The sequence below is a fragment of the Phalacrocorax carbo genome, chromosome 12 (genome assembly GCF_963921805.1).
Source record: "Phalacrocorax carbo chromosome 12, bPhaCar2.1, whole genome shotgun sequence".
Classification (NCBI taxonomy): Eukaryota; Metazoa; Chordata; class Aves; order Suliformes; family Phalacrocoracidae; genus Phalacrocorax; species Phalacrocorax carbo.
This window is the reverse complement of record NC_087524.1, coordinates 15,208,034-15,220,522: the sequence shown is the minus strand read 5'-3', so window position 1 is coordinate 15,220,522 and position 12,489 is coordinate 15,208,034. Positions and strand designations below refer to the sequence as shown.

Sequence of the window (12,489 nt, the reverse complement as noted above, 5' to 3'; positions counted from 1 at the left end):
GACAATATTCAGAATTTTGGATGTATGGTTTCCAGCTGTCTTGTTATTTCTGAACTGTCAGTAACATTTTATTCAATTTTAGCACTTAAACATGATTTCACTTTCACTGTAATAGTAAACACCCCACAAAATCTGTGTTTTATAACAGTGAAAGTAGTTATTAATGCAGAGTTTTGGAATGTGTTGCTTTTAAATGCCAAATAATACCCTGTGTGTGTGTATATATGTGTGTGTGTGTGTGTGTGTCTGTCTTCAGGACATTAATGCGTGAATGGATTTGTAAATAGCGGCCTGGATTTCAGTCTTGTTTTCACTTGCCTAGCTGTGCTATGAATGTTGTAGCTATTCCTTACTTAGGCTTGTAAATAACAGGAGAATAATGCTACCTGTGCATTAGACATACAGATAACTCCTATACAAAGCTTACTGTGTGCCATAGTGGTGTCAAAATTACCAACGCAGAATCACCTCTCTGTATCACCCAGTTCAGTTTGTATTGAAGAGTTTGGAGGGCCAACTTGTTTCATTAAACACCAGCTGCTTCAAAAGCTGAACCTGACTTGTATCATCAATGCCATCATCAACTTAACACCTCTAATTATCTTGAAATACTCTGGAAATCTGGTCTTTGCCTTTGTTTCTCCAGTTATATCCTTGAACATGCAGCAGATAATAGATTTTGTGCCCATACAACACTATACGCCCCTTAAATGACCAAAACAAACAGTTGTGACTTAATCAGTTGCAACTTGGTGTCACTGTTATGGCTTCAAGGAGAGAGACAGGATTTAGGACAGCTTTGCTTTCTTTATTTGTTTGTTTTGGGGTGGCTTTTTTGGTTTTAGTAGAAATACAGATCTATCTGTTAAGAAAAAGTGGCAGGAGAGGAAAACAAGAATAAATATAAAGCTTCCAGCCGGGTTCTGTGAATGTCGTATTCTCTCTATATCCTGGCATATGCCAAGCTTTTAAATAAGTGTTTCTGAAGCACCTTACAACAGTTTAGCTCCATCTGCCATCCAGTTTTTGCTATAAAAGTGGCCAGCCTGATCATCTTCCATCTCATGAGGCGAGGCAAACTCCTTTAGACAAAATTTATTGTGAGGAGAAGCAAATTCCTTAAGTCAAATGGGCCAAATAGCTTCTTGACAAATTTGCCAAGTAAAGTATATACTGGTTTAGGATTTTTTTATTTTTAGAAAACATTTGGTTGCAGCTAAAACGTAAAAACACCTGAATCAAATTTTTCCACGTATGAAAACAAGGAAATGTGGAAACTGACGCTAGTTTAGGCTAATTGCGTTTTGTTGGGTTTCGGGGGAGCGCTACGTAGTAGCAACTGTGGGAAAACCACTAAATAGTTCTCTGCTTGAACCATCTGTCACGAATATGGGACATATGTTCGCTTTGTTTATTCAGGAGCCAAGTGGAAGCCGATACACTCAGCCTGGCCCCGGCCGAGCCCCGCGCCGAGCACGGCGGGTCCCGCCCCGCAGCGCAGCCTGCGCGGGCGCCGCTTCCCCCTCCGCGCAGCTCCGCAGGCGCGGGGCGCTGCGGGCTCAGACGGGCGGTCCGTGTCCCCCCCCCACCCCCCGCGTCGCCCCTCGGGGCCCTGGCGGGGCGCGCCAGCCTTCCCCCGCGGGCGGCGGGGCCGGCAGGGGGAGGCCGTGGCCGCCGAGGCCCCGCGGAGGGCGGGCGGGGAGCGGGGCCGTCCTCGCCGGGCAGCGGCACCCGCCCCGCCGCCTCTCCCGCACCTCGCTCACTTGGCGGCGGCTTCCGCTCGGAAGCGCGCCCGGGGCGCCGTGCCCGGGGCGCTGCCGGAGCCGCGGCCGCTCCGCTCGGCGGAACCGGAGCAGCCGCCCCTGCCGGGGCTCCGCGCTGCGCTGCCCTCCCCCCCCCGACCCCGACCCCCCCTCCCCTGCCCGTCCCGATTTCCCCTCCCAAACTTTGCCGGCAGCCCGGCACCTGCCCCCGCCGCGCCTCGACCCGGCGACGGAGGCAAGCGCACGGCGCAAGCTGCGCGGCCCCCCGCGCACCGCCCCCCCACCCCGGCGCAAACGAATAAATAAAGTTGCGGACTGGGAGGGTGGAAGAGGCGAATTGCCCGGGAGGGGGTGCCGGGCAGCCCTGGGGAGCCGCAGCCAGGGACTGCGGGGCTGTCAGCGGCTTGCCCCGGCTGCGGGGCCGGGGGCGGGCGGGCGGCGCGGATCTCGCGTGTCCCCCCTCCCCCGTGTGAGCTCCCGGTCCCTCCCTGGGAACAGCGCTGCCCACCCAAGGAGGCGACCGGCGCTCCTGCCCCGCTCCGCTTGCTCACTCGCACACACATATACCCATGCGTGCGCCTCTCTCGCTCCCTCCCTGAAGTCACTGCTTGTGTTTTCAGGTTGCTCAGACCTGAAATCTAAGGGAAAAAAGCTCAGCGTTTGCGTCGCTGCTCCTGCCGCTGGTGGTGGCAGCGGTGAAGAGGAGAGAGGGTTGGGGTTTTTTTTTCTCCTTTAATTCGATGGATCTGAACTTGGAGTCTTTGGACCTCGGCGGTTTTGGAATATCTACATGCTGATCCTCTTTGTTGTGGCACATCAGCTCGTTTGGGGAAACCATCCGAAGATAGCAAGATGTTTCTCGCTACCTTGTACTTCGCTTTGCCCTTAGTGGGTAAGTTGGTGGCGTCTGATTTCTCTCTGTACATCGCTTCATAAGGCAAAGCATAGGGTTTATGGGATCGGATGCCTGACGGTTGTCAGTCTATTGTTTAGGCAGAACAGTCAAGTTTCCAGTAGTTTTTACAGCTCTGCCTCACATCAGTTAACCCAGTCTATGTTTAAAGCTCTGGGAGATTACAGACTTAGATACTTGCCCATGTAGCCTCTTGTTAAATTGGGTTCTCGCAAGTTATAGGGAAACTTTTCTCTTTAATAAAATAAGGCTGCTTGGGAGGGCTGGGGAGAGGGGGTGGGGGGTGACAAGAGCCAGGTGAAGGATTACATCTTCACCTGAACCTGGCAGCCTGCCCGACTGCGAGTGGTTTGCAGCCCAAACTGGTTTCTTTTCCACAGGAGATGTTTGTGTTTCCATCTGCGTGTGTCTGAGGGAGCGTGACGGGGGCACGATGGAGAGGAAGGAGTTAATGTAATTTGCTTTGTTCTCCCGCAAAAGCATCATACGTGGAGAGAAATGGAGGGGGGGAGTCATAAAGTCTACCTTTATACATGTAGAATAAGCAAAAATGTGTACAGCCTTTAAAAAGTGACTGACGCAAAAAAAGGCTAATATCAATCAGTGAGGATACTTATCTCTCTGAGCGGGTTGTTCGTGGATGTAATTGAAATTACAGCAAAGCTCTTGTGGAAAGTGAGGCCGAACATTTAACCCCTCAGTTAAACATCTGAAAGGGAAGGTTATTTGTTTCACCAAAGTGGATCTAAGGAATAATGAATGCTTGTGTTGTCAGGCACATTAACCCCTGTGGGCTTTCTTTCCTTTTTGTGTTTTCTCATAAATCACCCAGCAGGTGATTTACTTACTGTTTCCTTGGACTCCCACGAAAGCGGATCTAAAACCACGAAAACCCCGCGTGCTTTTTCCTAAGGTGTAGCTTGAAGCCCTGAGGTTTGCAAGGTGTTGCCCGTGGGGCCGGCTGCATGTGCTGCGTGAGGAGGTGCCTTGTGCTTCCCAGATGCCTGCTTTGGAGCCCTGGTTAAATCAGCCTCATCCCTCAACGAGAGTTTGTTGTTTTCTGTCTCCTTTCTCTAGATGTACTTTTGTCCGCAGAAGTCAGTGGGCTGCCTGGAGGGGACCGCCTTGACTGTGTGAAAGCCAGCGATCAGTGTCTCAAAGAGCAGAGCTGTAGTACTAAATACAGGACACTGAGGCAGTGTGTAGCCGGCAAAGAGAGCAACTTCAGCCGGGCGACAGGCCTGGAGGCAAAGGACGAATGCAAAAGCGCCATGGAAGCTCTCAAGCAGAAATCACTGTATAACTGCCGCTGTAAAAGGGGCATGAAGAAGGAGAAAAACTGCCTGCGCATTTACTGGAGCATGTACCAGAGCTTACAGGGTACGTTGCAAAACAAAGAAACGTTAGACTCCCCTAATGCAGTGTGTGATTTTGCAGTCCCTTGCATCCACAGCTAGCTACTGCCACTGAGACTAAATCAAGAGTCTGACCCCATAACTCACATTATGCTCTTCAGCTGCAAACTGAGGACCTTTCATCCGACTCAAGAACAGCTGCTGCTCCGTCTCCTGTTGTTAGGAAATCCACAATGAGGGTTTCCTCCAGGGGACCCAGCTGACCTTTCTAAACCCGAGTCAAAAGATAAGGGCACTAGCAAGTGCAAAAGCTACAAAAACAGTCATTTGGAGACGTTTTCCTAATAATATTTAAACTCTCTAATTAGGACTCACCTAACAAGATCACAGGACACTGGAACTAGTTTCTTAGCTCTTTGTTGAAAAGTTAAATGTAATATGAAAAGGAGCATTGTTTTAAGGAAAAGTTTGTTCTTTCCTTTCCAATATTTACTAGCAATATTCCCTGGGCATGCTGAGGCAGAAAAAAAGAAGTTTGCGCTTCCTAGAGCGTGTGACAGTTAGAAGGGATATGACAGTGATTGACTCGGGACTTCTGTTCTTGATGTCACTGGCAAATTTCCCATAGTCTACTGAGAAAGGTTCTTATATGAGATATATAATTTTTAGCCCTCTTTTGCTCTGGCCCTGGAGTTGAAGATGTAATCTTTCACTTCAGTGTGGTCCCCATTTAAGTCTTTTCTGTAGCTGCTTCTGCAAAAAGTGAAGTCATCCCTTTCTGTTCATTTATCTGGGCATCAACTGGAACATTTTAATAAGTCACTATGTATTTTTGTTCTAACTTTCATAGTAAAATACACTACTCTTGGACATTTTCTGCATCATAAAAAGTTTTCCTTCCAATTGCATCTTCTTAGGAGTCTTTTATGCCAAAGATGCTAGTTTTGGGCTGATCCTCTGAAAAAAGAGTTCTGCTGTTAGGGTGAATGAAGAGGAACATCCCTGCTACAGCATCTCTCCTGCTGGCATGAGATGGGACAGTCCCTGTGATGTCACAGGCTGTCTCTGCAAATTACAACCTATCCATGGAGGAAGGAGAGAAAACAACTAGTGTCAGGGATGAACAACTAGCCTTTTTTAGGTGTTTTTATAGATAATGTTTTGAAGAGAAATAGCCACATAAACAGATTAAAGGGGAATACCTTTTGCTTTTCCAGAGTAACCTCATTTCAGAGTAAAAGTAAGCAATAAAATCTTATCCTGAATTCTCCTGTAAGAAAAAAATGCAAATATTTTTTGCCCTTAGGAAATGACTTGCTTGAAGATTCCCCTTACGAGCCAGTTAACAGCAGACTATCAGACATATTCAGGCTAGCACCAATTGTGTCAGGTAAGCACACTTAAAATTCTCTAACTGAAACATGATTACAATCTGCTGCTTTGTAGTTGAATTATGGAACTTTCAAGCAATGCTCTCTTAAATAAAAAGAAATGTTAATGGCTTTCTGGATTTAGGAAGTTCATGATATAGTTGCACAAAAGAAAATACTAATTGGTTTTGCAATTATAACTAAAGGTGAAAGAGTGCTTGGCAGGATGGTGATTTGTATTCTTTTTGAGTCATTCTTGACAATAAATGCTAAATTTTCCTGTAGGTGGCAATCTGATTCCCTGCGTTCCTAATTTACAAATCAGTTCCTTTTTGGGAATGTGGTCAGTACAAGTTACCTCCCACTGACATTAAAGAAGATCAGAAGATAAATCTTTCAAATGTTTGCATAAGGGAATGCTTTATAGTTTCATATATTTTTGTTTAAAAAAGAAATTTCAGAGTTAAGGCTAGTCTTCTTTCCTGGAACTGCTGCCTGCTTCAGGAGCCTACTCGCAACTTCCTTCTTTTTCTAGTTTTTCTCTGAACAATTTTTGTTGCTGTGTGGCTCTTTCAGAACTTGTTTGTAGTAATTTGAATAAGTCACTCGGTAATTAAAATGTGCCGTTTGTTTTTCATCAGCCTACATTATATACATTTTGGATCATATCTATTGAAACAATGATTCTTGGGCACTCACAGGGTTACAGGTTGAAACTAATTTTCTTTTTTTGGAGTTTCAGAAAGTCTTATGAGGATGCAGTCTGTACTCAGGACCTTTATTTGAATATGCACAATATAATGTGTAAGTCTGACAGTGCCGAAGCTGTAGTTAACTGTCATACTATGGATAAGCATTAATAGATGGCTCTTTAAAAGAAAGAAGAAAAGACCAGAGATAGTGGCTTGACCGATTTTCAGAAGTACTTACACTTTTTAGGACCCTGAGTCTCATTAAAAGCCAGGGGGACTTAGATTGTTAAGTATTTAATGGTACAGATTTTCAAAGGCATATAGACACATAAAATGTAGATAACTGCCCTTTGGGATTTTCAGAAAGGACTAAGTGATTTAAATAAGCGTTAGATGCCCAGGCAGTTTTAAAAATTCTAAGTGCTTAATGCATCTTTAGGTATCTTAATGCCTTTGAAAATCAGCCCTTTAGTCACTTTTCAAAATGTGACTTCAGGTCTAAATTGGATACATCTTTTGAAAGCATTATCCTAGTTTGGTGAGAAAGTCTGTTGGAGAAATAGTAGAGAACAAAGATTAATTTCTGAAGAATCTTTTTTTTTTTAATTGTTTAAAAACCCTAAGTTACTGCAAAACCAAGACAAAATCAATGCAAAGGAATTCCAGGCAGTTTTCTTAAAGTTTATGGTCAGCCTGCTGAGGGCCAAATTCTGGCGTACCTCAGCGGTTTTATCATCTCCATAGAAATATACTATATACACTCTGCTTTTCCGTTATTTTTTAGATTCCCCATTTACTTGCAAAGTAATTATCTTAAAAATGTAATAATTTGTTTCTACCTTTACTGTGCAACAGTGAAATAAGACATAGTTGCCAACAAGTGATATCCTTCCTACCACAGTCACTTAAGTAGCTGAACTAGTTAGGACTCATTCTGTTTTACTAGTGCACGCCAAATTGCTGTTCACTTTGTCAGACTTTTCAGGTTTGCAAGGATTGGAGGCCTAGATTCAAAGGGAGCAACAAACAAAAGTTGTAATACAGTGGAAAACCACCAGTATTTGGAAGTATTGTCAATGGAAAGAAAAAGATTAGCAAAAGGATTTTCCTTATCGTCATGGTTACTACTGCATGTTACATTTTTTAAAAAAGCTGCCTAGTCTTACAGTTTTTTTGCAGGGCTCTGCAAATACCCCAAACAGCAGAACTTGGTAAGATTTTTATGTCTTGATTAAAACAAAACAAAAAAAACCCTGTGCAAGCAGTGTTGGCAGGAGTTTCATAACTGGTGTTCTGCTAATGTCGTTGCTGCGTTTATAGATGTTGCTGCCGTATTCACTCTCACTGAAGTTACTTGGGTGTAATTAAAAGCAGCGATTAACACTTATGTCTCACAAAGGCCATTCTGTGGAGCTGTATGACCTAGTATACACCAAGTGAAATGCTTTAGCCATCTTTTAAATTTATTTTTAAGACAGTATAGAAAATTACAACAGTTGTCTTTTATGGTACATAAAAGGGGAAAATCATTGGCTAAGATGACTGTTTTGTGTGTTACATAAGTCTCTTGTAGATACAGAAGTCTAAGAAATAGAGGACAGTTTTTAAAAGCAGTTAACGTTGATCTAATTCTATGATGAAAGATGTTCAAAATTGCATCCTCTCTGGAAACAGAACACCACTTTCTCATTAATTGTTCAAGCATCAATATGTTGATTTAAAACAAAAATCAGGAATATATTTCTAAACCTGCTACTGAGTTTGTAGTTTCTCTCCAGTTCCCATTATGTTAATGGCACAAGTGATGGAGTTGTGTTACTAAAATGAAGCTTTGTTTTATATTTTGTTTTATATATTTTTAAAATATAGTTTTATATTTATATGGTCTATGTTATACTGGGACTAGTGGTGTAGTTAGTCTAGAACTGGAAGGATGAGCTAAGTGTTCTACATAAGATTTAAACACAGAAAGAAATATCTAAATACAAAAAAATATTTATCATAACACTAGCTGTTAAAGCCCAGGGTATCATATATTTAGATACTAACAAGCATGAATTTTGCATTTGAATCACTACTAAATTTGCAAGGAAAGTGTAATTTATTAAAAAAAAAAAGATGGCTAAAATAAGAATGTGAATTCAGTGTTTGATTCACTTGTGATGACGTATCCTGAGTATTCAAGGTTCTGACCTTCCTTCTGTTTCATCTACACTTTAAGATCATAATAAAGCTCCTTCTATAAAATTAGTCCTCTGACACCTCACACGGCCAAATCCAGGACCGTGAGTCTTCCTAGTTGAAGGACAACTTGTTTTTTGTTTTGGGCATGTCTAGGCCTGAATTTCCTTTTGAACTACTATGTCTGATGTGCTTCTCCCTCAAGGGTGTGAATTTCTTGCTGGTAGGCAGCTCTTCAAATTACTGAAGACTTGCATGTGTGTTTCAGAGTAACAGATTTGGGTTAGTTGTTATATTGTAAAGATTTTGCTTAAACAGACATTTTTGCTTAAAACTTAATAACTTCTGAGAGGTGAAAACATTTTAAGGCCATTGACTCTATCATGACTACAGCAAGTGCAAAATCTGTTGATTGGATTTCAGAGGTGAGTTTCATACCAAATTAAGGATAGATGCTTGAATTAGTCACTTCTTAAAGCTATCTACAGCTTTTTACTACCTGGGGGACAGTTTGCCTCTTGATTTTGTGTTGTATTTGACTTTGAGCCTCACAACTGGAAGATATCTTATTATTTTGTATCAACTGATAGAGTATAGTGGTCATCTCCATGGCATGTTGTAAAACAACGTCCTGCATAAAAACTGTAGCTTCACGTACCTGTAGAAACACTTACCAAATAAATCTTTCTGAAATGTCTCATTATTTCAACACAAAACGGAGAGCCACTAAAGCTGAATAAAATGCCTTAAGCCATATCTATGAAGTGGTTTAATTAGAATACTTAATATTAAAAAGAATTGACTATTTAGATCAGTGTATTTAGGATGACATAATGCCCTCCTCCCATGGATTAACTTTTAAGTTGCCTAGTTAATCACAGGCTTATCCCATTGTTCAGCTTTGTGTATCTCTTCCTCTTTCTTTTACATCTATTATGTTCAGAAATAATTTTAAAGAACAGGCTAGATAAATCAGAGTATTTCTTAAAATGTGTAGGTTTTGCTGGTAATCTGTTGAGAATTGGTCAGTTACGTGCTGCTAGTTATGTCTTGTTTCTAGTTGCTAAAAAGCAAGACAGGTAGAGATTAATTATTTTGCAGATATTTCTTTTCAGTGTAGTAAACTGTTTTTGCAAAGTGCCTTTTGTATCATTAAAAAACGAGAGAAAGAAACTGGCTCATATGCTTATATGTCAAAAGGAGTTTCCCGAATCTGCCGTTCTCATGAGAGGCCGTTTACTCGTTGAAAACTCTGGGAATCTTCTCTTGCAGAGGTATCTGGAAGCATATATTTGGAAAATAGTATATTTTATATTTATTATGGTAAATTTGTTAATTAAAACGAAGAGTTCAGTAGATAGCACAGCACATAGGGTTTCCTACCAGAGTGTATTATTCCACATTATTACATGGGTAGCACAGCACCTGAAGTTAGCACATTTGATTTGCATACTAAATAAGCTATAAGTACAAATTCAAACAATTATGGTCAGTAAGGTGGCCTTTTATTGTATTAAAAAAGTTAGGACTATAAAAAGTTAGCAGTGCTCGAATTCTCAGAAGGGTGTGTGTGCTGGTGGCATTTAAATTAGGCAGTCTCATGTACACTCTTTCTGTAGGATTTAATGAAGCTAGGTTTAGGTCTGTAGGATTTCTATGCTGTTGAAGGAGAGTGGGTTAGTTAGTCGCTTTCCCTTCTTCCTCTGAGTTTTTCAATGTCTTTTAAGCATCCTGTATCATTGGTGCTCACAGATCAGAAAGTCGATGCTTGGAAAGAATGAAGTCCAATACAGAAAACACTTTCTTCAAGATTTGACAGAATTTTATAAGGGGAGACTTCTTACTCCCCGGCATGAAATCTGCTCTGAGTGTTGATGACAGCTGTCTGGCCCCTCCCCATTATTTTATCCTTCCCGGGGATGGGGTAGAGACATCACAGAGAATGGACTGTAAGTGTTTCTTTTGGAAAAGTTGCTATCAGCAAAGGTGGCGGAGGAAGGTTGGGGTTTTTCAATATGAATTCTCAGGATCTAAAGAAACAGAGCTTCCTTGTGTGGGTGCTTAAGGTCATTTAGGATTCCCCTTACCTTCTCTTTCTGCTGCTTCTGTAAAGAGGGGCTGTAGAACTAGAAAACACTATGCCATAGTGAATTAATCTTGCCCAAACTTTCATAGCCCAAAAATTCTTTTAATCAAGTATTGAATATTTCCCAATTCATTTTTGCAGTTCTTGAACTGTAAGAGCTGTGTTCTGGGTAGCAGGTCTCTGACACTTTATTTATAATTTGCTTTTTTCCCTACCTGGTAAATTACTTTTCTTTTGTAAAATCCATATATAGCATTTTTAAAATTGTTTATCAAAAAGATAAGTTGGAGTCTCTGTCCTAGTCAACAGATTCACTGCTTTTTCCTTTTGGGGTTTGTGGCATGTGAATTAGTGGCTTCTCCCATGAATTAATACTGTAAGACATCCCCAGTTCCTACTGCCTGAGGCTTCTAATGCTGGTTCTATTCCTAACTCTGTGTATATTTCAAATGCTACATATTTTTCTAATTTAATACTATGTCTTTTTTCTGACATTTCTATAAGAATATTTGAGATGCCACATATCTACAAAGGCAATTTAATTTACAAAATATTAAAAATGTTGACATCTCTCGGCTATTTACAATGCTCTTATTAGCTCTTACCTCCCGTATCATTACAGTTTATTTTAATAAAAGAGATACTTCATGTTAGTTACCTTGCATATTCACCTGATTTCATAACCAATAAAATCATTACATTAATAGGAGACTTGCAATCTGAGCCTGTTACCACAGAAGTAAGCATAACACATCAATATTTTTTTATTTGATTATGGTGTATTCTGTTTCCTGTTGTAATTTTTTTGGCTTAGTTCTGGTTTTCTGATGTGAGGCTCAACCTCACATCAGAAACAGATAACAGAAAGATAAAAACATATTGTTAATTTAGCCTACACTAGATTGTCACATGCACAACTGTATTTCTTTTTGTAAGATTATACATTAAAGTAATAGTCCTTAGACCAATATATAATATTGTTTTTACCATTATAAATCAAGACTAACTTCTTTCCCCAGTGAGAATTTGTGGCCCTTTGCCTGTTGCAATAAAAAACGCAAACAACACAGGCATCTATTTTATCTGTGTTTAACAAAATCACAATAGTTTGGCAAAAATAAAACTAATACGAGCATATACGATGTTTGTGCTCTTTGACATTTCTGTCTGCAGATTTTCTCTGCACAGACAACTAGGCTGGCTTCCAGTCAGATAACAAGTTATCAACGAGTGCATAGATACTAGTTGCTGATTTCCACTTCTGCGTTTTCATAATCAGATTGGACTTCACACAAAAGAAAATCACTTTGGTGACTGTTGGCTTGCAGGAGCTCTTTGAATTTCCTGTTTTCTGCATTTCTTGAAGCTAGATCTGATTATGAGAGGGGAATTAAGTACCTTGCTCAAGTAACTGATTGACTAGCTTGTAAAGACAGTACTTACGCACTTTAACTTCAGCAGGAACATGAACAGGCCTTGAAACCCCAAATAGGAGTATATAAATGTCCTCACCTTAGTCCATATTTCTTTCCTTGGTGACATTATTGGAACTTTTTTGCTAATTTCTCTAAAGAACTGTAAGACAGAAGAAATGGTCTTTGTTCCTCAAGTATTTAAAATGCATAGCTTTGAGCAAATGTAGTTTCTGCTTGGCCTAGTAGTCTAGTCAGGCTTTGTCAACCTGTCTTAACATGAGAAGCAAGGTGCAATCCTTTCCATGGAAGGAGGAAGCATCTGGTGATACAATACAGAGTATTCATGCATGAATATTCAGTGTCTCCTTGAATGCTTGGAGCAGTAACAGAGAATATTTTGGAGTCTTGAAGGAAACTCAAAGGAGAGCAGTAATCTCCCGAAAATTTAAAGGAAAGTGGTGGTAGATGGCTAGTTGAATAAGCATGGCCAGGCATTTTGCTTTCAATGTATAATATATGCAGCAAACCGCATCTTATCTTTGTCTAGAGTAACACCTTTAGAGAGTGAAACTGCCATCCCTTTAATCTGTATCTTTGCAGGAAAATCTCAGTTATAGTGTGGTGGGCCAGATTTCAAATGAGCAAATGCGTATGTGCTTTTGAGCAGCAAATTGTGTATTCTTCTGTTTCCCATTACAGGCTAGCTTTATAGTT

At 41.0% G+C, this 12,489-nt stretch overlaps 1 protein-coding gene across 1 annotated transcript in view; it reads left to right on the top strand.

Annotated features, from left to right (window-relative positions):
- Positions 1–2,144: 2,144 nt before the first annotated feature.
- The window catches only part of GFRA1 (GDNF family receptor alpha 1), a 150,124-nt gene continuing 139,779 nt past the window's right edge, over positions 2,145–12,489 (top strand). Inside the window, exons 1-3 of the mRNA XM_064464231.1 lie at positions 2,145–2,655; positions 3,754–4,056; positions 5,338–5,421. Of these exons, the coding sequence (XP_064320301.1) occupies positions 2,616–2,655; positions 3,754–4,056; positions 5,338–5,421 (427 nt within the window). The 5' untranslated portion in view covers positions 2,145–2,615. The remainder of the gene's footprint in view (positions 2,656–3,753; positions 4,057–5,337; positions 5,422–12,489) is intronic.